General features: G+C 40.9%; 3 protein-coding genes across 3 annotated transcripts; 1 reads left to right on the top strand and 2 right to left on the bottom strand.

Moving 5' to 3' along the window:
• Positions 1 to 4,975: 4,975 nt before the first annotated feature.
• dda1 (DET1 and DDB1 associated 1) lies at positions 4,976 to 7,605 on the bottom strand. Its single transcript, XM_030784335.1, has 5 exons — positions 7,597 to 7,605; positions 6,479 to 6,622; positions 6,312 to 6,363; positions 5,925 to 5,986; positions 4,976 to 5,147 (listed from the first exon to the last, which is right to left on the bottom strand). The coding sequence occupies exons 1-5, from the start codon at positions 7,603 to 7,605 to the stop codon at positions 5,043 to 5,045; spliced, it is 372 nt and encodes a 123-aa protein (XP_030640195.1). The 3' UTR covers positions 4,976 to 5,042.
• Positions 7,606 to 12,567: 4,962 nt separating this feature from the next.
• On the top strand, positions 12,568 to 15,054 carry abhd8b (abhydrolase domain containing 8b). The gene is made up of 4 exons (XM_030784336.1): positions 12,568 to 13,262; positions 13,715 to 13,885; positions 14,075 to 14,291; positions 14,836 to 15,054. Exons 1-4 carry the CDS (start codon positions 12,568 to 12,570, stop codon positions 15,052 to 15,054), a joined length of 1,302 nt encoding a protein of 433 aa, XP_030640196.1.
• Positions 15,055 to 17,892: 2,838 nt separating this feature from the next.
• On the bottom strand, positions 17,893 to 23,622 carry LOC115820692 (uncharacterized). The gene is made up of 9 exons (XM_030784337.1): positions 23,552 to 23,622; positions 22,749 to 22,901; positions 22,456 to 22,561; positions 22,046 to 22,169; positions 19,412 to 21,811; positions 19,130 to 19,292; positions 18,849 to 19,011; positions 18,273 to 18,405; positions 17,893 to 18,065 (listed from the first exon to the last, which is right to left on the bottom strand). Exons 1-9 carry the CDS (start codon positions 23,620 to 23,622, stop codon positions 17,893 to 17,895), a joined length of 3,486 nt encoding a protein of 1,161 aa, XP_030640197.1.
• Positions 23,623 to 25,011: the final 1,389 nt, after the last annotated feature.

Raw genomic sequence — 25,011 nt, forward strand, 5'->3', positions numbered from 1 at the left:
TTTTTTGTTTCTTTTCTTTTCTTTTCTTTTCCGTTTCTTTTTTTTTTTGTTGTTTTTTTTTACAGTGAATTTGTCGCATGACTCTGTGCTACATGGTCCCTGGCGGGTGTGAGGACGTGCAGCATATAAACGTTGCTTCCAGATGGAGAGAAAAATGCAGAGGGAAAAGAATGTGCTAAAAAGAAGTGTTTGTGTATGTGTGAAAGGGAAAAGCGCTAGTTACATAATTGTCTTAAGGTGATTCGTCACTGATTTCTTTCTTTTTTTTTTTTTTGTTATCAAAATGTTCAAATGGAGAAGTTAACCTGTTAGCTGATCTTTGGGCATTTTGTACGCGTGACTACTACAGTCTGTGATCCGGAATCGATCTGTCTTTGGTCAGTTACTAACCTTAGCATCTGCCAAAAGTCGATGACTTGAAGCTTTGATTTCACGAACGCCTGTAAAGCAAGTCAAATTGGTTTTCCTTTAGTGTCCATTTGGAAGCAAGCTGCAAAGGAATGCACATTCCAGAGGCAGAACGACATATACAACATTTGCACTAAATCCTATGGCCTCCTAGAAAGTGATGAAACACCAGCCTGCCTCATAACATATGCAAAAGCTGGAATTTTTTGCTTGTTTGTTTGTCTGTCTGTCATTGCTCCTTACTACTGAATACTGTGTTTACTTTCTCTAGTTCCTGTACACCCTGGTGTAGTCCATCAGATGCTTAAAAGCTTATTTATTTTCTAAATTATTTTTAGACTACTTTGAAATATGTTTGTATGTGTGTATGTATGTATTTGTAGAGGTTTTATTATTTGCCAAAGCAAAATCCATCTGAGTTTTCTTGGCAGTGCTGAGAAATTTCTTTGAGAGCCTTAGGCTACCTGAGAGTTGAAGATGTGGACACAAAGCTGATATGTTATGTTTCAAACGTTCACAGACCTCTGCGGTTAGGCCAGAGAGCGCTACCTAAAATGCAGCAAATATACAGAATCAAAGTTTGCATGCTAAAAAGTAATAGCCCATTCGAAGTACCAGTTGTAGACTTATAGAGTGACCATAACAATACCTGGTCAGATCATGTTGGAACTTGAACAGTGCCTCAACTGTCCTGAAATTAAAAATACAATCACAAAAATAATAACGTAATCGACATAATCATGACTGGTAGTTGGCTACAGTGGTTACAAAAACATTATCTATGCACTACTTGTTCAATCTGTTGACAGAGATGTCTCAAATAATTTACTGTTGCAATAATGTTTTTGGCCATGTCTGAACATTGGGGGTTTTTTTGTTTGTTTGTTTTTTCCTGGTGTTGTGTTGAAGAGGATTGACGGATGGTTTGGTCAGCAGCGGTGTTTGGCCTTTGCATTTCATATTCTACCCTTTTTTGAGTTCAAGTAAACCTATCTCATAGAGTCTTAAATACGAAATCTTATATCGCGTTGTAGAAGCAGTGTAGGCTTGACCCCACAAAAAAAATCTGAAAATTGCCTCAAGCAGTTCCCCGTCATAAAAGTAAAGTGTTAGACCAAAACACACCGTTCTTTTTCACGCCTCAAGTATTTCTCAATGCCAAAACAAAACAAAGACCACATAACTTGTTTTGTTTAGTGTAATATTCTGGAAAATGTATGTACTCATTGTTGTTTTAATCTATATAAATTCCCTTCTCAACCTTCAGACATATCTTTCATTTCCATTTATACTTATAATAACTTGGCCAGTATATCAAGGATTTATTTATGAATATTTCAACAGTATTTTAACGAATTGCAGTGGCCTCACTCTGGATGAAAAAAATAAAGAACGAAATGTGTTCTTAATAAATCAAAGAACGCATTCGAATGCAATTAACCAGAGAGTTTAGAATTTATTTTTACATGCGACGAACAAATGCCTCTTATTTGCAAAAAAAAAAAAAAAAAAGCAAAAAAATAAATACATAAATTAATAATGATTTAACTTTAAATATTGTATATACGTTTGTATTCCAACACGGCACATACCCAAACGTAGACGAGGCTATTAATATCAAATTTAAAAACAAAAAAAAAACTGCATTCACTGAAACAACGCTTTTATTCAATACTGCTTCATAGGTTTCCATGGGCAGATGTACTTTAATGTTAGGGGAGAGATGGTAGTGAATGGAGTGCTGTCCAAATGGTACAGCTGGTATTGTGAGAACACTACTCAAGGAACAAACACATCACCGCATCACGTCCTTCACCCATTTCTACAGAGAATGGACAGCTTTGCGGAGAGAATCGTACTAAACGCGACTCTTTTAGTTTGTAGAGAAGGCTTCATTTGAGCGTACGGTTTGTCACGAGAATCAAATGGCCTCGTCGTAGCTTTTCCTTATGTCGGCGACTGTTCGGCAGCGGTTCCGTTTTAAGGTCTGCCTGGTGACAGTGGTTTTGATGCATGGGGAAACGTCTGATTCGTGGATGGGTGCAGAACGATGTGAAGGAAGCGTCTTAAGTTTGTATGGATCTTACTCAAGCACCTTCACATTCTCCTTGTGCTTCTCGGGCAGTGGCATGGCTGTATGTTTCCGACAGTGTGACTACATACATGTAGATTTTTTTTTTTTTTCCTTTTTCTTTTTTGAAAAACCTCACAAACCTAACATGCTCTTCCAGAATACCACTGTAAAACATGTTTCTTTTTCAAAGAAAAAGATCATAGGAAAATGGGAATATTTATTTCTTTTGATTTATTTTGTCATATTTTTGTAAGACCTGAAAAATGATAATAAAACAATTTTAAATTTAGATGGTGTTTTATTCTGTGCTGTGTGTACTGATTCGTAACACAAATGCAGTTATGATCCACATACACACTGAAAAACCACCTTAGATTTCACAACCACAAAGTATGGAATTTTTTTTTTTTTTGGATAATCATTGGAGTTGATTGTCCTTTTAAGACTTTGTGTCTATTTATGCATGCTTAGTTAAAGTCAAAGTCCTGACAATTACTGCCTACATGAGCCAAAAATGACGAAATTCACAAATTTTTTCAACACAAGAAAAAGGGCAGCATTTTCTCAATATTTATTTCAATGCTTTTTTTTTTTTTTTTTTTAAAGAACAATGTTGACCTAAAGCACAGAACTGAGGAAGGCTTGGAGAAGGAACAGTCAATGCAAACCAAGGACCAAAGGCAACAGGAGTATTTGACAGGCTAAATTCGCTTCATAACCAAAATCAGCACAAACTTGCTGTGTGGCTTTTAATAAACAAACAAGGCTCTGAACTGGCACGCTGTGCAGTCTACACACTTTGAGACAAGGCAGGTTCGTCGTCGCACGATCTCGTGCATGTTCTTTGTGCAATATGTGGCAGTTATCGAGTGGCTTTTTTTTTTCGCCACAAAGAAATGTTAAAATGAACCTCAAACGTTAATAAGCTTTTAATCTCCAAACAGTTCCTGTAAATGTGCCTATGACTGTCCCGTCTACTTATACGTATGTTTTTGTTGCGACCAATGGTTACGCTGCATTTACATTTGAGAGGTGATGACAAAGACACACGCCGGCAGAGATCTGAGCAGAGGAGAGGGAAAAACAAGGTCATTCTACGATGAAAAGGACACGGCACTCTTGGGCGACTTTCTCCCGTTTAACCCGTGGAATACAAACTGAATGTGAGTGCGGACCATGCGGAGTGATGCAGTGAGCTTTACGAGTGTGCGACCTTAGCAGGCCCCTCTACCTCGTTGTGTGGCTCTCTCTTCTGTGTCGTTTCATGATTTAATGATCGCTTCCCACATAAGGTCTGATAGATCAACGGTGTTGGTTCAGGCCATTGGTGGGGGAAGACCGCCTGCATAGACAGAAGATCTAATCTCAGAACACGTCAAAGTAAACTTTTAGGTCAATCATTCGAGAAAAAAAAAAAAAAAAAGGTGGGACTACTCTTTGTGTTGATGGCGAGTATCCACACAAGCACACGTGTAAACAGCAGTCAGGCTCTTACTTGATTTCACGCAAAAGGGAAGGGTTACTACGTCGAGATGAGTGTTAAGGTCGTGTGCTTCAATGACCAATGAGAGGCGGTAAAAAACATGGATCGTTGTGCGTTTATTAAGACCTCCGCCAGGATATCGTATCGCGAATATGAATATCACTACCCTAGAGTTTAGAGTTCCACGTGCCTCTGCGTTACGCGGCTCTTTATTCGCGACAAGCCTGCGACGGCGGTTTTCAAAGACGATCTGTACATCGCTGTCTTCCCAAAAAAAAAAAAGAGAGAGAGAAAGAAAGCACAACTATGACTGCGACATCTTTCAAGGACACGATCGCAGCTACAAGACGTAGTTACCCTAATTCTCGTAGTGTATTCATGCTCTACTGGGTCACCAAAAGAAAGAGTAGCGGGTCGCAAAGACGAATAATCCTACATACGAGGATGCCAAACAACACTGTCATATAGTAAATAATCTGCTTTGCATTTTTGAGTCGGCTTTCCAGAGGCTACAAACACTACAGCTGAGCAAAAGTTGGATCTTAGACTTGAGCTACTGTGTCCTAGGAGACTGTTATGTAGGGAAAATGTTAAAAAAAAAAAAAAAGACAAAAACGACGCGATATCACATACACACGCGCGCACGCACGCACGCACAGCTAAAACGGAAAAACAAGCCTCCAACACATCCAGCTCGTATTGAATGGCAATACATTTGTACATATTTTTTTTTTCCATCCCCAGATTTCCTCTCCAGTCTCAGCAGATCACAGTGCGTCTAAGGGTTTTCGGGGTGGGGGGTGGGGGGGAACCCGGCAGTGAACATGTACAGTTCCCTCTTTCCCTCAGGGCTGAGCAGTACCCCTGCACACAGGACAGGTATCCTAACAGACTCATTATGACATAGCAATACCCAAAAAAAAAAAAAAAAAAAAAAAAAAAATCTCTTTATGGTCTTTCTGTAAGAAAAAAAAAACAAAAAAAAAACTCCAAATCCTGTGTGCAGGTGTCTGAGCTCCGGTAAAATCCCATCGTATTTGTGCCTGTCCATGGTGCTGTCGAACCCGCCGTCGCGTTTTACGAATCCTCGCTCATCTCCTGGATGTCGGTGCGGGCGATCTTGCGTGGAGGTGCTGGGCTTCCCCCCTCGCTCTGCTCTTGCTCCCGTTTTTTGGCCGCATTCTGCTTAAGATGAACCAAATCAAATTATGAGACGCGAGATGAAATGGCATCTGGCTAAAACGTGACATTTTGAGGCCCATTAAAACACAAAATGAGTCACCATCATTTCCTTTATGCCATATTGTGTCATTACGTACATATAAATTCTTTGAAGGACATGGCTGTTTCATCAAGGCATTCCCACGTCAGCTCTTGCTGATTAACATTATGAGGCTGGGAGGGAGAGCCCTGGTTTAAAACTTAACGGCTCCCTAATTAATAACCCACACTGACTTCACTGGTCCCACAACTGGCTTGGATTACATTAAAGAAGATAAACAGAGACAAGTCCATTACGTTGTGTGTGTAGTGGACACAGGCCCAGTCTTACAGCGTGTGTTGTAAAAATCCATTGGGACTACCTTCATTCCTATGACTTTCTTTATTTGAAAGTACAGATTGTATTGAATAAATAAAAGGAAGAAGAGCTCTTCCCATATCCTTCAAGCTCGGGGGTTCCCAAAATCCCGTCCTGGGGAGGCCAAAGTTCCACTAATTATTCATTTTCTCCTGAGGATTGTGGTTTCGTATTGGCTGGACAGTACACACATCTGTTTCCCAGGTTACAATCATCTCCTAATTATGAGGTAAAAGCAAAACGCAGCAGGACTCTGGCCCCTCTAAAACTGAACTTTGGGAATCCGCTGTAGTTTGTTGCCAAAAAAGAAGAAGAAGAAGAAGAAGAAGGGGATTTTCAGAAAGATTTTTAGATTTTTAAAATGCTGTCCATCCACTTGCCTTTCTGTCCCACTGCTGGTGTAGATAACGCAGAAGAATATTTGTTTTTTCTGTAACGATGACTGAAAGGAGAAGACATCTGAATTAATTAACTAACACCGAATTTTTGTAGATGACAATTAATGCATGGAATGACCGACGCCTTCCTTCATCATCAAAAAAACATACACACACACACATATAAACAAATACACACACACATATACATACACACACATACATACATACATATATATATATATGTGTGTGTGTGTGTATGTATGTATGTATGTATACACACACACACACACACACACACACACTGTCCTTACGCACTCACATGAAGCTCATGAGATTAAATGTCGTAAGACATTTAAACAGACTGACTCTGTCTAAACAAACACTTACTCTGCTCTGAGGGAAACTCTCGTGTGGGAAGATACACTGACGGTCTTCTGTTCTGTGGCAGAATAGAACACCACGCTCAGACGGGAAATTCACAACCACAACTAACTCAGAATTTTTTTTTTTTAACTGGGGAGGAGGGGGGGCGTAATTTGTTGAAAAAAACTTACTGATGCTTTGCACACTGAATCTGCGTGGAATCTGCTGAAATTACTCTTGTTGTAAACAGGGAGACCCTTGAGAAAATCGGCCTTAAAAAGATAAAGACAAAGAAAAAACAAACGGTGTGAAATGTGGGGTGACTGCCGGTACCCCTATTCAAACAAAGATCATGTGTTATTTGGCTCAAATGCCCCCTGTTAGTTTTTATGAGTCTTTTAACATCACAGATCTCACTGAGGCAAGATTTAGGCGATGACAAGGAACAGAACATGAATGACAACGTATTTCATCCTCACTATTGATTGTTAACGACTTAAGTACTACCAGAGGTCAATTATTATCAGTATCTTCGCGTGATTAACCGGCTACCAGGCAACCAATAAAAGGCTAATCGAAACGTGATAACTAAAAGGCTATCACTGCAACTGGGATGTACAGAGAGATATACAGACTTAAGATGTGCAAGTGAAGGATACAATAGTCCAAAGGTCAGACTAATATTAGGGGGTTCGTATCAACAACGGGGTTACTACAGCACTGTCAACCTAGCAAGGGCGTTTCCCCATCAGGGCAACCACATGTGTTGTGGTGATATAAAATCTTCCTCAGAAACGTGTGTTGCCAAGGACTACCCATATACATAGCTGACTGCTGCTGGCTGGTTATCACACTAACAATTAAAGATTCAAGACTTTGTCACTGTTCCAATAAAAGTGTTCCATGGAACAAAATCAGTAGCTTTAACCTAGCTAGATGGTTAGCTAGCTAGCTAGTTATTGTCGTTTTAACTGTGCTGGTAATGCAGTAGTTGGAGAGCTAGCTGTATAGTTAACATCAAAACGCGGAATGCACATGAAGAACAAATTAAACGTTTGTGTTTAATGTTAGAGTTGGTTTCCGGTAATATACTTGTTCTAAAGACAATATGTTAGCTGCAGCTCAACCAGACAGCAATACAACACGAGAGATGTAACGCTAACCCAAGGGCTGAGAAAATTAGCTGACTAGCCACTGTTGGAAGTTCAACAACAGTACCTTTGGCATTTATGAGCTTCCTCATAATAACTGGTTACGGCTCAGAAATGGATTGTGATAACGACAATTAGTCACTTAATATGTGCTTTACCTTGTCCATTCTCTTTGTCCTCAGATGTCAAACTTTCAGTTAGCCAACAAAGCAGTTATGCAGCGCGAGTGGGTTAGCAAATCAGCTACACGTAGCCAACTTGCTAGTTACTAGTACTGGTCACCAGGTTAACTAGAGGTAACTTAGTTCAACGAGTTAGCTGATAAAAAAACATCAAGCTTGTGAATTTAGAGCACAAAACATATGATAAAATCTATAGAAGACGCGGAGCAAAATAAACAAATCTTACAATCTATGCTAGACCGACGTTTTCCTACACTCGCGGAACCACCAAAGACATCCTTACACTGGTAGAGGATTCTATTAGAAGGTTGCCAGATTGTGAATGAATTAAAGAAAACCACATCGAAAACCAAAGAGCACTATGACACTGTGATGTGTAATATCAATCATATAACAATTCTAAACAATTTCGTCTTCATCAGTTATTACAAATGTATTTTTGCCATAGGGAAATGGTGATATTATTACATCGTACGATTTTCATCTAATGGAACTGGGGAAACTGCTTTGTTCCTTACTTCAGTAAACCACAGCTATACTTAACACGGTTCAAACAAACCAAGGGAGGATTATATTCTACTAGCTGTATGAGTTGGTGTTTTGTTATCTGGCACTCTGGATATATTCTGTCTGTATCCAAATTTATTTTGAGCTATGCAGAGATTATCATCTACACATTGTTGTAAACGTTTATGAAATTAAGTCCAACTAGTGGTTCAAAACCGTATTCGATTAAAATAATGAAGATAATGCATTGTGTATTCAGAGGAACCTCTCCCAGCAGAAGTACAAGACGGAGTGTTGCAAAAGCTCCTTCCACCAAGTAAAAGGTCTTAGACTGAAACATTCCAATTAGGTTTGTAAAATGCTTAACTGGCAACCCTGTATCTACTCACCTTGTCTCTTCCGCGTTGAGTCACACGGTATGCTGCTGTCTGTTCGATTGGCTATGACTGAGTTCTATCAGTCCTTTGAGAATCGATCAGCAATGATCAGTCCTAACGCTGTTATTCCCCCGTATAAGCGAATATTTTATTATTTCTTTTTATTGATAAGAATAACAAATACCAATGGAGGCACAAGAGAATGGGGGCACACGAGGATGTCAAATGAAAACATACAGTGAGAAAAGAGGAGGCAGAGGAGCAGGGAGCATTACAGAAGCACTAAATAACGATCTGTTTTAAAAGATTCACATAGATTCAATAATTTAACTGCCTTGGTACTTTTTGAAGACGTACTACTCTCTAAATATTTTGACAGGTCATTTACATTTACATTTATATTTGACATAAATGTACATTTATGAATATAGAATTTGGCAAATATAAAAATAAAATTTATTATAAAATATTTGTCATCCTCCTCCTTCTTGTGATCAAAGATCCTAAAAAGAATGTGTTTAAAGGAGAAATACAACTCATTAAAGAACATTTGCATAAAAACAAGAACATCTGACCAGAATTTTTGCAATATGGATACATCCAAAACAAATGCACAGTTGTTTTAGGAGCGGAGTTACAAAAAGAGCAGCTGGTGTCAATGCCCTTTTTAAATCTGGATGAAATCTGGATGTTTGACCTGGTGGTATTTATGCAGCTGTTTAAATGATACTTCTCTCACCTTATTTGTTAAAAGATATTTATATGGTAAGTACCAGACTTTCTTCCAAAGTATACTGTCATCCATACAATTCCAATATGAGACCACATGAGGTACAGTGACAGTATCTTGTTGAAAAAGCGTTGTAATTCTTTTATTGTTCTGATGACTGGCTGAAAAACACATTTGTTTCACAGGGATCAAAAGCTGGAACAACAGGAGTTGAGAAAGAAATCCCTCTTAACAGCATAGTCACACCTGAAGGAATGGCGTCGAGCACAACAGAAAAATCTTTTGGAGTAACAGGAATGGGATAAACTGAGAGAGATTCTGAGTAGTTATATAACTGACCACCTGGTTTAAGTAACTGACCAACCTGTATAATGTTATTTTTAAACCAGTTTTCAAAGAAAATAGATTTGTAAAAAGCAAAGAATTTATCATTGCAGTTATGCCCATTGCAACGTCACTCAAATGAAAAATATTACACGTCAAATAATATAATATAATATAAAATAATATAATATAATATAATATAATATAATATAATATAAGGAAGAGACAGAGAGAGTACAATGAGAACTACTATTAGAAGCAAGCGTGTTTGCACAAAATTTTGCCGGCAGGGGGCGGCATCTCGCGTACAGAGACGATTCATCGTAGGATAGTTGAATGGCTCAATTTGTGACCCACGCACAAAACCATCAGTAAATGTTATTTTCTTGTTAAAATATCAACTCTGGGGAATTCGGTATTAAGTATGTTTGAAAACTGGTAATCGCCAGTGCTCATGCCGCAAAAAGTAAGTAGCGATGAAGACTGTTTCATGTAAGAAATTAGACCCAGTGTAACAGATTCGAATTAGATTAGATTATTGGATTGGCTGCAGACAGATTATCGCTCGTCTTTTTCCACACGCTTGCTTTAAAGGGAGCCGAACAGGATAAAATAAATCAGCGTTTCCATGCATCGAAAATATCCATAATCAGGTAAGATCTATATTGTCCCGCACCTCCACCGGTACTGAGTTGTCAATGAACCCAAGACTTCAGTATAAATTTGTGAATGGATAAACTACAGAGCGTCGATGGTGACCGTCTGGTCTGCATATAGGTCGCTGATGAAAGAATTTCTAGCAACAGTGTGATATTAAAATTACGGATTTCTCAGATGCTTCAAGTGAGCCGCCAGACAAATATCACAGAAATTGTGTTCGGTTACTGTCAGATTTTTTTTTTTGGAGCAAATGTTCGTGTATTTTTGTTTAATGTTAAATGCCGTACAAATATGCTCGATTTACATTATCTTTTGACTAGTTGCTGTTTGCGGTATAGTGCGCCAGTGTACACTTTCCCGGGCGCTATTCTGATCAGTTTCATGACATGAAGTACTCTACACATCTGTGCAACTATGAGACAGGTGAAATGAATGTCAGCAATGAAACATTACAGATCGTTAGCAGCCTACATGTTTGTTGGTCATATCATGGTTGTCACACAACTAAAGCACCTACAGGCAGGTGTTAAACATAAGATTCTTTAGAAATCCGAGGACCGAAAATGCTTTTGTAACTAACCACTTGTTGATGGCAGATCAAGCACTGCCTCTGAGTGCATCTAATTACTTTTTTATGATATAAGGGGTCGTACTCGCAATTATATGATTATGTACCCTTACATTCGAAGTTAAACCGTGTGGAGTCCAAGGAAATTGTATTTGCCCTCAGCCACTTAATTGGCTACTGTTTGTCTGTAACTGATGATATTGTCGTTTTGTCATCTGTTGACATGGACCTTGCTGTCTTTGTCTCACTTGTCATCTGTCGAAATCACATTATATGTGATAATGTTCTGATCTACTCACTTTTTTAATCTTGCTTATGTCAGATCTTTTCACTTTTTAGATGCAGATGCAGTTTGTTTCCGATTGTTGTAAATACTGTCTCCTCTGTATCTATGAGCAATGATTGTGTTTCAGAACACTGTTGTTAGCGCTCTGTGTCCTTCCCACATTTGAGAACACAGTTCCCTTTTTTGTTCCAGATTTTACTGGTTTCCTATAAAAAATTTAGAGCAGACATTTAAAAAAAATTCCATATTGACGTTCAGACAGTTCTTAGTCATCTTCACAAGCTCCTTGTGGTCATTGTTTCACCTAGGCCTTTATGTTGTTGGTCCCTGAGCCTTCAGCTTAGTCGCCGTTAGCTTACAAGATGTCTGACCCAATGAAATTAGGTCAACACACTCTGTGAAGTTTCTTTACTTCATTCAAAGCTAAATGGTTGTGCACGCAAATATCTTGCAGCTGAAAAGTATTCTAGCATTTCCTCCTGTGTTACACTGTGTGTGGATACGCTATGCTTTGTGATAAGCTCGAGAATTTTCACAATGAGCTTTGTAATCACTACAGGCAGTTCGGTGTGAACACATGGTAACAGATGGGTTTAAAGCAGACAAGCTATAATGGTGTGTTTCTATTATTACCCTAGAAGCCGCGTTAAAAGAAATAGAGCACTCATCTTTCTGTGGCCTAGTGAACAAACTGGATTTGAGAACTAAATGAACCATTGAACTGTTTATTCAGCGAGAGACTGTTGTGTAAAGAGAACTGTTGACTTGAATTAAAGACTGATTTTGTGCGTACGTTGATCATATTTTAAGCTGCCAGGTTTTGGATTAAGCCTTGGCAGGGGATCGGCGTGTCTGTTTGGAGGAAAATTTAGCACCAGTGTTAAGTCTATGTAAAGTACATGCTGCTTCTGAGATGTCAGCATGAAGTACAGTTTCACCCATAACACCTTAAAACCTGTAGCCCCAGCCCATTAGCACTGTTTTTACCTGTATCTGTCTGTAGTTACCTCTCTTACCTTGTTCTTTTTTTCTTTTTTTCTTTTTTTTTTGCACTTGCATCTGGTCTAATACTGAACTCAGTGGCAGCACCTATGGCACAGACAGCTCCTTAATGGCTGCACACTTGGTTTGTATTCTGTCTGTCTCAGGAATCTCTTTGGACAAACGCGTCTGCTAAATGAACAAATGTGAATGTAATGTGTAAAACTGTCTCACACCTGATTTTAACAGAAAAAGATGTCACAATAGAGGCACCTTTTGATGCAATTCACAGTGTTCCACTCACTCTTGTTCTTCTAAGTAATCGTCTCTGCTCAGCATCTGTCCCTGGAGCTGTGAAAGTCTCATCTGACCACCAGTTAACTTTAACAGACCATTGCCTCCAAAGTGGACTCAAATTTTTGTAAATTTTTGTTTTCTTCCAGTGGTTGTTTGTTGGCAGGTTGTGGCGAACATTTTTATATGATTTGATTTTTCTCACACACAGGCAATCATCATGTTGAACAGCTTCCTGGATGGGATCTTGTGTTGCCTGACAGGGAAGTCTGCCAATGTTGTAGTTCCCATAGAGACTTCAGAGCCAGCCGACGCCTTTGAGTTTGTGGAGGTAAAGCCTGGGAGGGTGTTACGTGTCCGACACATTATACCCGAGCGAACTGTGGTTGAGGAACCGGCGACTGGAGAAGGTGGTTCCGTGACCTGTAAGCGGAGAATCACGGTGTATCGCAATGGGCAGCTACTCATAGACAATCTGAGCGACTCTGCTCAGGCTGAGCTGTTGCAGGCCCAGAACGGCGAAAAAGACGTCGGTAACACGACGGAGGTGGAGCCGTCCGAAAGCCCGGCCTCTCCGCAGAACCCGAAACCTCCATCACGACGGCGCCGCAAACCCAAACGGACCATCATCATCGACTGCGAGAGAAAGATCACCTGTTGCAAAGGCACACACTCGGACGTGGCTCTTTTCTTCATCCACGGAGTGGGAGGGTCTCTGGACATCTGGAATAGCCAACTGGATTTCTTCTCTCAACTGGGCTACGAGGTCATTGCACCTGACCTTGCCGGTCACGGGGCCAGCTCGGCACCTCAGATTCCTGCCGCATACACTTTTTATGCGTTGGCGGAAGACATACGAATTATTTTCAAAAAATATGCAAAACGGAGGAATATTCTCATCGGACACTCATATGGGTGAGTGGGGATTCCCTGAACCCAAGACTCTTGTTGATGTCACTCATTTCAGTATGGGAACATTGAAATGCCTATGTTTAAATAGTACCTCTTTCTTCCACGTCATCTCTCTGCTGTGTATATACATAGTATACCTATCAAAAAAAAAAATCTTCCTCAGAACTATATTGAAAGGTACTCAAAGAGAGGAATGGGAGAGAAATATGAAGGGCTATTGTAAACATGCATTCAGTGCATTATATTTGTGTACGCATGCACACACACGCGCGCACACACACACACACACACACACACACACACACACACACACACACAAATCACAAGCACATGCACAGAGAGAAAGTTTAAATTCCCAATGGCTCAGAAATGTTCTGTGGTTTTTATCATTACACCTTTGTAATAATGTTATTATTCTTACCTGTGATACGTCTCCCTCTTCTTTGTGTATACAGTGTGTCGTTTTGCACGTTTCTGGCCCACGAGTATCCGGACCAGGTTCATAAAATGGTGATGATAAACGGTGGTGGTCCCACCGCACTGGAACCCAGTCTGTGCTCCATCTTCAACCTGCCCACCTGTGTGCTACACTGCCTTTCCCCATGTCTCACCTGGAGCTTCCTCATGTAAGACTTTCAAATGATCTGAGCTCAACTGACAATAAAAAAAAAAAAAAAACATCTGCCCCTTTTTTTTTTTTTTTTTTTACTTATGTCTGTTTTACTTCTCGTTTATTTAAAGCAAGAAAATCCAACGAGAGCCATATTTTTTGTCGTATTTCTGTGTGAATTTTCCTTGTCTCTTGGCTTTTAAAGGGCCGGGTTTGCGCATCAGGGTGTGAAAGAGAAGAGGCTGCTAAAAGAGAACAACGCTTTTAACGTGTCTTCGTTCGTTCTGCGGGCGATGATGAGCGGTCAGTACTGGCCTGAGGGCGACGAGGTGTACCACGCTGAGATCACTGTGCCCATCCTGCTGGTGCACGGCATGTACGACAAGTTTGTGCCGATCCAGGAGGATCAGCGCATGGCAGAGGTAAACTGGTATTTTACCTGTTATCATGTACCATGTGCTTTAAAATGTTTTTTTGGTTTTTTTTGTCTGTTTCACTGAAACTGTTTTATTTGGCGTTTTATTGAGCCAGAGGACTTCACCGCAGGCCAGCGGTTAAACCTCAGACCTCAAATCGTAAAATATTACTGGATTTTTGTGATGTAACAAATCTATTTATAAGATTATCATTTTTTGAAAATTTAATTTCTTGTCATTGTTTAATACAGGGAATCTCAGATTTGAGATAAAAATCTGGTATTTAATTTCAAATGCCATATTATAATAAGATTTTTTTACTGTCTTACGTGTAATAAAAATACAAACGAGCTCATGAGTCTTTCCTCAGCTTAGCGCATTTTTATTGAATGTTCATACTTTATGTGAATGATCCTGTGAAATCTGAAAAGCTTTTATGATCCGAAGTGAAGTTTATTGTCAGCTACGCTCAGTTTTTCAGCTCTAGCCAGTTGCGTTTCAACGGTGTCCCTATTCCAAACGTTCAATCATTTGAATTACTTCATTACAGATTTTGCTCTTGGGCTTCCTCAAAGTCATCGATGAGGGGAGTCACATGGTTATGATGGAATGCCCAGACACAGTGAATACACTCCTACACGAGTTCTTTCTGTGGCAGCCCGCCACGTCCTCCAAACCCAAACAGGACACGATCAAGACCGCTCAGCCCACAGCCACACCAAACGGGGAGTTACCGCAGCATGGCGAGGGGAAAGGCAAGAACAAATAACAGACAGCGGCTTGTTGTCTGCTTCCATGGAGAGATCAAACGGGCTAGGCGTGAGCCAGTGTGTATGTCAGAGCTGTGTGAAGAGGAAAAACAGTGTGCACGAAGGTCAAGAGCACCTTTAAATCTGGGCCCCTCCGAGTCTGTGCAGCGCGGTGGAACGGACAGATGCCGTTTCCCGAGATGCAGAAATATCGTTGGACTTAAGCGCTCTGTGGAGAGGAGTACTGTTTCATGGGGGAGGAATAACGTTGTCCCTAAGTGCTCCACAGACAAAACTCTATATGAGAGAAGTTCCCAAGTGTTGTGCATGTGCTTAGTGGAACAGTGGACCCATGTACCAGGATGCCCGAGGGACGACTGGGTGGTGTTAAGGCTGGTCAGGACTCCTCTATACTGGCATCTAAATGGTCGGATGAGTCATATGTATACTTTACTTACTCAGGAAAAGTAATATGATTTACTAAAGAACACTTAAATAGGGAGCTCACTGATTACAGTGTACTGAATGCCTACATACCAGTGCTTCTTCTTTTTATTGATGGGTTCTCTGTCCTTGACATGAGCATAGCCCACACTTTGTATTTTGTACTATTGTTTCACCTGGATTAATTGAAACACAACAAACACTTTTGTCTTACACAATGAAAAAAATGTTCTAACTCTTTCGCTCTCCAAAGCCTAAGTCTTAACGGTATATGTTTGAGATGAATCAGGACAGAACAGGATAGATCAGATGTTCTACACAGTTTGCCTGCTAAATGTTGGTTGACAGAAAGCAGAACTTGTTACGCTTATTCTACATTATATAATTCCCTGAATTACATTATGCGTTTTTACTCAACTGTAATAAATAAAATGACTCTTTTTTTCTAGAGAATCTGTCTGTCGTTTCTAACGAGTATTACAGACTGACAGTGTGGTTTTGCCAGTGCCTGGCTAAAGGAAGAGAGACAGTTCATTGATCACAGGACTTTTTTTTTTTATCACAATAATCCTTACAAAAAGGAAAAAAAGAGAGAGAGCAAACATACAATGGCATGCCAAATATACACAAAAGATTTACTTAAGACAACACGACAATACCTAATGGCTCCTTATGATGTCAGTGATAAAATGGAAAGGTGTTTTAGTACGTTAGGAGTATGGATATGAATATTACACTAACTGCGGCAGCTGGCATCAAATACATAATACATGTAAAAGATGGTTTGTCTAAAATCCCTTTGAAACTGTATTTTTCCTCCCAGTATTTCAGATGAGAAAAGGAATAAATGACTTTGTTTTAGAAAGATTAAAAAAACAAAAAAAAAACAAAAAAAAAAAAAACATGTTTTTCACCTTAATTTTGACAGAAAACATTTTTAAGACTGCACAGATCATATCTTATAACAAAAGAACTTGTAACTTGAACGGACTGCTTTGAGAAGTAAAATCTTCCTGATGGTAAAAGAAAATTAATGGCATTGTGTTCACACTGTCTGTTCAAAGCACGTTCATAAAAGTGCTCATTAATGAAAAAAGAACAAACAAACAAAACAAAACAAAAAAAAACAAACAAACATGAATCAACCTCAGACCTTCTAGTCATATATTACTACACAGTAATTCTCAAAATCTTTCAAGCCCATCTTTCATTCTAAAGATCAACACAGTTTCTTATGTTTGGAATCTCTGCAGAGTTACTATGTCATAATTTTATTCCCTAGGTAAAGTCCACTCTAAAGCAGGGTAATGCATTTCCAATTTGCCTCCGTCTGAGGTCGAGTAGTGATTTTGATTGTTAATTAATATCTAAAGCAAAGGCCTGTTCTCACCTCTTAGTTACAGACTGTATGTTTATGTTTTTGTTTTACCCAGAAAACAAGTTTCTGAACTCTTCAGCCAATCAGAGCACAGCGATAGGCTGATTCAAAGCTTATTAGGTCTACAGCCCTCTATGACTGAATCTGGATGCTTTTGCTGTAAAAGGGAGTTGAACGTCCAAGATCTTTTAAGTTGTGTTTAACTACACAGTGAGATGAGAACTCAGAGAATGCCCAGTACCTGAACACAGCATGAGAATGTACACTGAGAATGCCCAGAACCTGAACACAGTGTGCCCTCTGAGAAAGTTCTGGTGAGGTTAAGCCTCACATTCATTCTACCTGTTTAAACCACGCTTTTTATTATTTTTCAGTGTTGTTTTTTTTTTTTTTTTGAATACCACTTGTACATTTGTATTTTTTTCTTTCTTTATCTATCTATCTATAACGTTGTAGTGTCTAACTGTATAACATCTAGAATAGCTGACTTCTGTTAAAAACACTCAAAATTACTAATCATTTCATTCAAGTAATTGGAGAATCATAGTATTAATCAAGCTATTTTTTTGTTCTTTTGGGTTTGAAAATTTTAGAATCATTGTTAGTTTCCCTGCATATGGTAGAATGCTATATAAAAGAGTCCATTACAACACACTGGCCCATATCTCCACAATGGTACTGTCCTGGCTCATAATTAGTGGTTCTATATGTGTTTTGTTTTCCGTTACTGTAATCATAAGACAATAACACAGCTACATACACCAAGTTTCAACACAGACTGTCCACAACTTCATCTCTCAACTCAACTCAGTTCCCAAGATCCAAGTAGCCAACCCACATTTAGCTCGACACCGGCTAATTCACACTAATTCACTTCGTTTGTGCTGATCAGTGGACCACTGAATCAGATGTGCTGATGTTGGGCTGGGACTAAACCATCTTGTGTGGTGGTTCTCCAGGACCAGGTTTGAGATGTATTGCTTTCTACTATGCTACAGTCAGCTCTGCTAGGAACTCTAATGCAAAAAGAGTTGTCTCAGTGTCCCATACGCAGGTCCGCAGGCCTAAGCTGCCTCTCTCCCTCCGCCAAGAAGATCTGCATGGCACGGTACAGCAGGTGAACGCCAAGCTCTCGTCGACGTTTGGCTGGCAACGTGGATACCACGCCGTAATAATCTCCTCGCTTCTGATTGGTGAGCATCTTCAACCCTGAAAGCAATGAAATTTAATTAGAAAAAAAAAAAAAAATTAAATTCAAACGTATCTAAAGCAAAGAGAAACTAAGTCTGGAAAAAGAATTCAATGTGTTCTCATAGTTCGTTCATTGAATTTTCTGGCTTCGCTGAGAGCCTCATTATTTGTCTGCGGGGGTTTTTTTTTTTTTTGTGTTTGAGATATGAAGTCGGTCTTCCTCACCGATGGCATCCACCATGCATGCTTCGCGGGTGTAGGCCTCCACCGGTATGACGTTTTGGAAGCAGTGCAAGGAGATCACGCCCTGGTCAGCATTCCATACCTGCAGGATGTGCTGTACTTTGGAGCATAGTTTCTATAGGAAACACACAACACATACATTCAGGTCAGACATTTCACCCTCATACAGAGAACACATGCTAACCCTTTATCACATATTGTAGAACAAAGCCTAAGTGACAGTTTTGGCAGGGCGTAGAGCACACATGCTTGACAGGCAACCACTATTTAAACCGAAGACGAATTTAAAATTATTGAGAGAACTTAGAGAAAAAAGAAACCTATTCTTTCGGGAAACCTAGAATGGATTCGATAATGTTATTCTCAAACACTGTCGATTTTAACTCATTCGTTTGGTTGAATGATCAAATGGACAAGAGTCCAATGAAATATTAATCACTTAAGATGAGAAGAACTCTCTCGTGCACTTCTGCTTATGCTCGACACTAATTTTGTTTGACACACACTGTAAGACATTTTCAAAGCCAACTATAAGACAGTGTGGGGAGGGTGTCATACTTTAGAGGTCTTGTCTCCCCTGAAATATTCCAGAGCTTCGTAGAGATGACTGTAGGGTCGGGAACGCTTGCCCTTGCCCACGTAGAAGATCGAACCGACGAAGGTCTGAAAACACTCCTTCATCGTCATGGCCTGACCTCGGAACGGTAGGTTCTTCGTAACTCTGCGAAGTCAAAATTAAAATGACGTGTGTTAAAACGCAGCAAGATTTCATCTGTGCGTCTGTATAGATCATGGACGGAAGAGGGACAGACAGTTCACGATCAAACCAGGTACGTCACCTCGGGTCGAGCAGCAGGTAATTGAAGCTGGACTTGATGAGTCCCTCGCGCCACCTTTTGTTTTGATCAGGCTGATCAAACTGCTCACTCAGAGCAAACTCCTCCGCCTTGCAGTCCGGCAGCTCAAACGTCTGCAGCGCCCGACAGAGCTCGGGGCTGTAACCTAAAGCAAGCCAACATCAGCATGAACGTTTACGACCCGACCGACATCACTTTTAAAGTTACATGACGAAACTGTATATAACACGACACGATGACGTGCGTTTGTGTTAGCGTACGCACCAGTAAAAGGGCTCGTGCCTGCTTGAGCCGGCTGTTGCTTGGTGGTTGCGTTCTGAAGGCGGCGTAGTCGCTGTATGTATATGGGCCGCGTGTGGCTGTTTATGGGGCCCGGTTCCTCCCCCACTTCGATCAGCCTGCGTCGAAGCTCTTTGTCCGTCAACCCTCCGGTTTCGACGCGGTCATCCTCTTCGCTGGGCTTCTTGTTCTCCTTTCCTTTGACCGGGCTGGTCTGCGCCGAACGCCAGTCGTACAATACCGTGTCCTCGCTGGTGGTGGAGCTGAGGGAGGTGTTGGACGTAGGGGGCACGTGAGTCTCGATGAGCTCGTGTCCTTTCTCGATGTCTGTGTAGAGATATTCCACGGGTTCGTCCACGTCCGTGATGAGGGGTCGTCCGCCCGGCGTGTACGAGAGGTTGGCCAGAGACCGGGGTCGGTGTCGACCCGAGAGGCGACTCATACTGTATCTACGACTGTAGCCAGACTCGGGAGTCTCAGCAGGACGGTCATGGGGGGTGGGGGTATCGAAGCCTGTGATGGGGGAGTCCAAGTTCCCCTGAGAAGAGGACTCCGAACTGATCCAGCGATCGTTCTCTCCCGAAGAGGAGCTGTAACAGTCTGCTCTCTGCAGTCCTGCTTTTGTGGGTCCTTCTGTATCCCCGCTTTCACTGGTCGTCACGTCAGAGGTTAAAAACTCACGGTCTCTGTCAGACAGTTCTCTTCTGTGGCATGGATTGGGAGTTCCCAGGCTGCCTTTCCCCAAGGTCTCAGCCAAAGAGCCGCTGTCGGTCTCCGTAACACTCCCAGAGATAATGACTGTATCTGCCATGCTCCCTGAGACAAGTACAGTGTCAGCCTGGCTGCCCTGATCATATGAGCCATAAGATGACTTCAGGGTGCTCGTCTGGGAGTCGTATGTCCCTCCCGTGGTGCTGTCCTCAAGGGACGGAGTGAAGCAGCGCTCAGACGGCGTGCGCCTGCCATCAACGTTCTCGGGCGTCCTCACGGCATTGCGTCGCACTCGAGTCGGAGTGGGCAGGGTCTGTTCGAAAAGGGAGGAGCTGGACGAGAAGGAGGTGGAGCTTTTACTCATCCTCTGAGAGCAGCGGCTGAGTCTGGAGCGGGTTCTGCCAGTCACGAATGGGCTCGGAGTCAACAGAACATCGTCTTCGTTTTGCTCGACTTGTGCCGTGCTGAACGTTGCAGATTTGGGGGTTTCTTCAACGTAATGACTCTTAGCACCCAGGATCTCTGGCACCTTACTGGAACCAACACTGGTTTCTTCCTCTGCCCTGTCATGGCATGCTCTGGGAGTCAAAGTCAGATTACTAATCATCTCTGTCACTTCAACAGAGTGTTTAGCAGCGAGATCAGCAGCAACAGCCGGAGTGGTCATAACCTCATTTCTTTCACCACAGTGAATGTTACTGAACAACCCTCCTCTGTCGTTTCCATGAGTGGTGGGGTTGGTACCATCATAGCGTTCTAGGGACGGATCTTTATCATGTTCATTCACCAGAGGCTCTTCTGTTTCTTCACTTTCCTCTGAAGGTAAGAGATCTTTCTGATGTGCGGAAACTTCAATGGCTGTCTTGTACTGGTCACTGTCACAACTACTGTATTTACTTGAGCCACTGCTGCTGCTGCTACACAGTGCCTGAGTGAGACCTTTCACCTCGTTTCCCTGATCATCAAACACGTCATCTGACCCGTTGTCCAAAGTCAGAAACCCCACCACGGTCTTCTCGAAATCCTCCGGAGAGCTCTCCTCATCTCGTGAGAACACGAAAACGTGGTCGGGCGACGTGACGTCGATCCCTTGGTGGTGCAACACAGTCGCCAATCGCTGTGAGTCTAAGAAATCGGGGTACAGGGAGAAATCTATTGAGGAGTCTCCCCAGCAAGAGCTGTCCTTATCTGCAGTTAGCTGCGGCTGATGCTGCGTCTGAGACGGAGAGTGAGGTGAGGGAATGGGGAAATATTCATCAAAGTCTCTGAAGCTCACGCTTTTGCGGCTGGCGCGTCGGGAAGGACCCGACGACGGATCGAACTGAGCCGGACGAAACGCGGCGGATCTTTCGCAGTCCGTAAGCGGGACGTCCTCCTTCAGCGTGGGCATAGCTGCGAGGTTGTCGACGGCAACCGACAGACGAGTGCTGGAGAACACAGGGGCGTCCCAGTCCGACGTTCTGTCGCAGTCCTGTGTAGCAGACATCTGGAGATGTGATAGGTCACTCTGCCTGCTCCAGCTGGGCCTGTTGCTCATTCTTGACGTCCAGAGTAAAGAGGAACGCCGGGTGCTGCTCAGTGGCTCGTTTGCCAGTTCACTCAGCATAGAAAAGCCCTGAGAGCCAATGCTACAGTCCAGGAAACTGGGCTTGTTCGAATGGCCAGAGTAGATGGCTATAAACAAAATGAACAAAGAACATTCTTATGACAAAACACTGAAATTAGAGAACAGGTATAGTTTAGTACTATAGGAGCATAGGTTGCTGTTCCAAATCATTATTTTCTCACCTGTATCATTTCTAACAGTGGTTACCACTTCACTTCTATCAATAATTACAAAGCACAGTAAATTATGCACATTCTGATCACAGTATGCACAGTATGATGGAAATATATTTAAAGTCTTACAATATTCGAACTTGGGTAAATCTTCATTTTCCATCTGTGCAGACTGGGACTCATACTCCGAGAGCAAAATGGCACATTTGCTGTTGTCCTCTTGCTCTGCTAAATCAGCCGGTTTGTTCCCATCCTAGGTAAGATGAAGTTACAACATGTCAAGCTTCATCACAAAAAAAGGTGAGATTTTTCATTTTGTGATTTATGGCAACAACAACATGCTATTCTATGTCTTGAACATTTCATGGCTCTCTGTACTTGTTGATCATAATCATATGAGAAAGTCTGACATCAAATAGCCTAAGAGGACAGACATATGCACTCTGACAAAGACACCATTATAACTACAACTACGATATGTTAACATGCTGGGCAAGCTTAAAAACAAAAAAAACAAAAAACAAAAAGGTGCTTCTCACTTGATCCTTCAGGCTGGGGTTTCCACCGTTCTTCAGGAGCAGTCTGAGATTCTGGTAACAGCCCCAGGATGCAGCTATGTGAAGACTAGTCAAACCCTCTGTAGATCTGACAGCAAAGAGAGGGCGAAACAAGTTTGGTCTCACACAAACAACACAAAATCACACGGCCACATGGGTCAGGAAATCGATACTCATTCCCAAGGGATTTAACAATGATTAAAGGACTGATTATTTACTTAATTGTAATAGATACTTCACGTAATACTTGGGTTCCAGAGTGGAATGACACTTACCTAAGGTTGGGGTCTGCTCCATGTTGCAGGAGTAGTTTTAGGCAGCGGATTCCTTTCTCTGACTCCTTACCTGCAGCCAGATGTACTGCAGCAACACCATCACTCTGCACTAAGTTTGGATTTGCGCCTTGAGACAGAAGTGACTGAACTTCCCTGTTATGAAAACAGTTTGTACAATTTAACTAAAAACATGATTTCACTTGATTTACAGTCTTTAAACTACTTACAGATAACTTATTGTTTTATAACTGAAATTTGATGTTTTTCATCTATTCGTGACTATCTGGTACACACAGTCCCGTCAGTACTGTGCTAACGTGAATGTTGGTGCCGTCTGCCAATGTATTCAGTGTCCATCAAAAAGTTAATATATGCTGTAGAGAAAAAATACGACTTACTTTTTGAACATCTGAGCTTAAGTTAAAGCATAAGTTGTGGGTTTTAATTTTATGTTTAGAATCTGTTTATTACCACGGATTTCAAAATATTGATGAATCCATCTGAATACATTTGAGGCGTAAGTGCAATATGAAAATATGCAATTGATTGGTTGTTTCGGAAACTTTGGGTTTGTTTTGTTTTTTTCGCACATGGACGTGACAACTGAACAACATGAACAAGACGGCATTTTATCAATTTCCATGGCTTTACCAACTGCTTCCCTATATTCGTTATTTTCCAAAACAACTGCACGTCCAAAAAACATGTAGTATTACTGTGGCTTTGGAAATCACGGCTGTAGCTAAGCTGGGAATGAGCTTACAAAACACAGAGATAGTCCCACAATAAAAGATGTATTTTACCTGACATCCGCATTGTTCGCCGCTTTGCACAGTAGTGATTCTAAATTCGAATTTGTCCGACTGGAACGCATACTTTGTTAATAAAAGGCTTGCGACATATAGCAATTGCTTAGCATAACTCTGTTGTATCAGTTCGTCATCACCAGCTAATTTAATATAGCATGCTTTTGCCAAGATAAATTATTACACGGACGCTATCCAGTTAGCTAACTGCATTCTGCCAACACATTTTTTTCATGCAACGAACTGTAGATCAAGTCTCAGGTCAGTCTTGGTGAAAAGAGTGTGCATATAAGAGATAACTGGTTTGTTGTTTATTGTGTTTTGCTGCGTTGTTTCCTTTCTTCGATTAAATTTCCCTCCCTATTTTCTTCTTTTTTGCTCTTGATTGGCGAAACTGACTAATAGCGCCACCTATTGTCCCGGGGCCCAATCACCAAGTTGTATCAAAAGAGTAGTGGGGTTTCAGTAACGCCTTGGGGCGCTATGATACAAAACGTGAAACGTGTGAATACCAAAAAAGCACAATGGTTTGCCCAACATTTTTATCGACTGTTTCACATTTAGCCGAATACAATAACAGTGTAACTGTACTCAAATAAAATATGATTTAAGAAAATTCCAGCAATAAATATTTTAACAGTAAATATTTTAACTGTAGGACTTTCCAAAATCTTCAGACTGTTTGTTTACTTTTCTGAATGCACTACTGTATTTTCAAAATAAATTAATTCTTAATGCACAAACCACGAGCGCTATCCCGCACAGACGCCCAGAGTCATTCTCTTCATGGTAATAATCTGTGCACTTAAAAAACAAAAAGGTTGCGAAGGAGTGAGGTGCTTAATAGGATCAGCCTTTGACAGGATATTGATTGTAATCAAATTGTCTTTTACATTGCTGAATGTCAGTTTGTCAATACCTGTTAAGAGCAAAGCTTTGATTGCATAGAGAATGTCTACACTAAACATGGCAAAAACTTAAAACAAGAAACAAATCTCCCTCAGTCAAGTTTGTCAAACTCAGCCTGGTCTACAATTTCAGAAGTAAAACTAATACACCTCCTTTAATTTTGTCAGCTTTATACATACCGATATGTGATCATATGAACTAAGGATATATTAATTGTGGCTGGAAAAAACTTTAGCATAAGGTCAAATACGTTGAAATGATGGATTTGACACCAGTGGTTTAACAGTGAGACTCCTGTCATCTATTTAAATAAGCCTTGAAAGGTTAACATATTTCTAATGAAAACAACTATGAAACACACAATAGTATCGCTATTCAACAAAAGACTTAACTTTTAATTCCCATCAAGTGCTAAATCTGCTGAATCAGCAACGGGGAGAACAATATTTATTCAGTTCTTAAAGCTGTGCATTTAAGCTTCGTCAGTTAACTCTTCATCGTGGAGAACAGTTACTCATTTTAGAAGAAGACACACAGAAAGCAAGTGC

This window comes from Chanos chanos, chromosome 9 (genome assembly GCF_902362185.1).
Source record: "Chanos chanos chromosome 9, fChaCha1.1, whole genome shotgun sequence".
NCBI classification, from domain to species: Eukaryota; Metazoa; Chordata; class Actinopteri; order Gonorynchiformes; family Chanidae; genus Chanos; species Chanos chanos.

Coding starts and splice junctions, on each gene's coding strand:
- dda1 (XM_030784335.1), bottom strand. Junction 6,364..6,478: donor ATTCAGTGTGCAAAGCATCA/GTAAGTTTTTTT, acceptor ATTCTGCCACAG/AACAGAAGACCGTCAGTGTA. Junction 5,148..5,924: donor ACCAGCAGTGGGACAGAAAG/GCAAGTGGATGG, acceptor CATCTTAAGCAG/AATGCGGCCAAAAAACGGGA.
- abhd8b (XM_030784336.1), top strand. CDS start 12,568: ATGTTGAACAGCTTCCTGGATGGGATCTTGTGTTGCCTGACAGGGAAG. Junction 13,263..13,714: donor CTCATCGGACACTCATATGG/GTGAGTGGGGAT, acceptor TTGTGTATACAG/TGTGTCGTTTTGCACGTTTC. Junction 14,292..14,835: donor AGGATCAGCGCATGGCAGAG/GTAAACTGGTAT, acceptor ACTTCATTACAG/ATTTTGCTCTTGGGCTTCCT.
- LOC115820692 (XM_030784337.1), bottom strand. CDS start 23,622: ATGCGTTCCAGTCGGACAAATTCGAATTTAGAATCACTACTGTGCAAA. Junction 19,012..19,129: donor TACCTGCTGCTCGACCCGAG/GTGACGTACCTG, acceptor TTGACTTCGCAG/AGTTACGAAGAACCTACCGT. Junction 18,066..18,272: donor ATGCATGGTGGATGCCATCG/GTGAGGAAGACC, acceptor CATTGCTTTCAG/GGTTGAAGATGCTCACCAAT.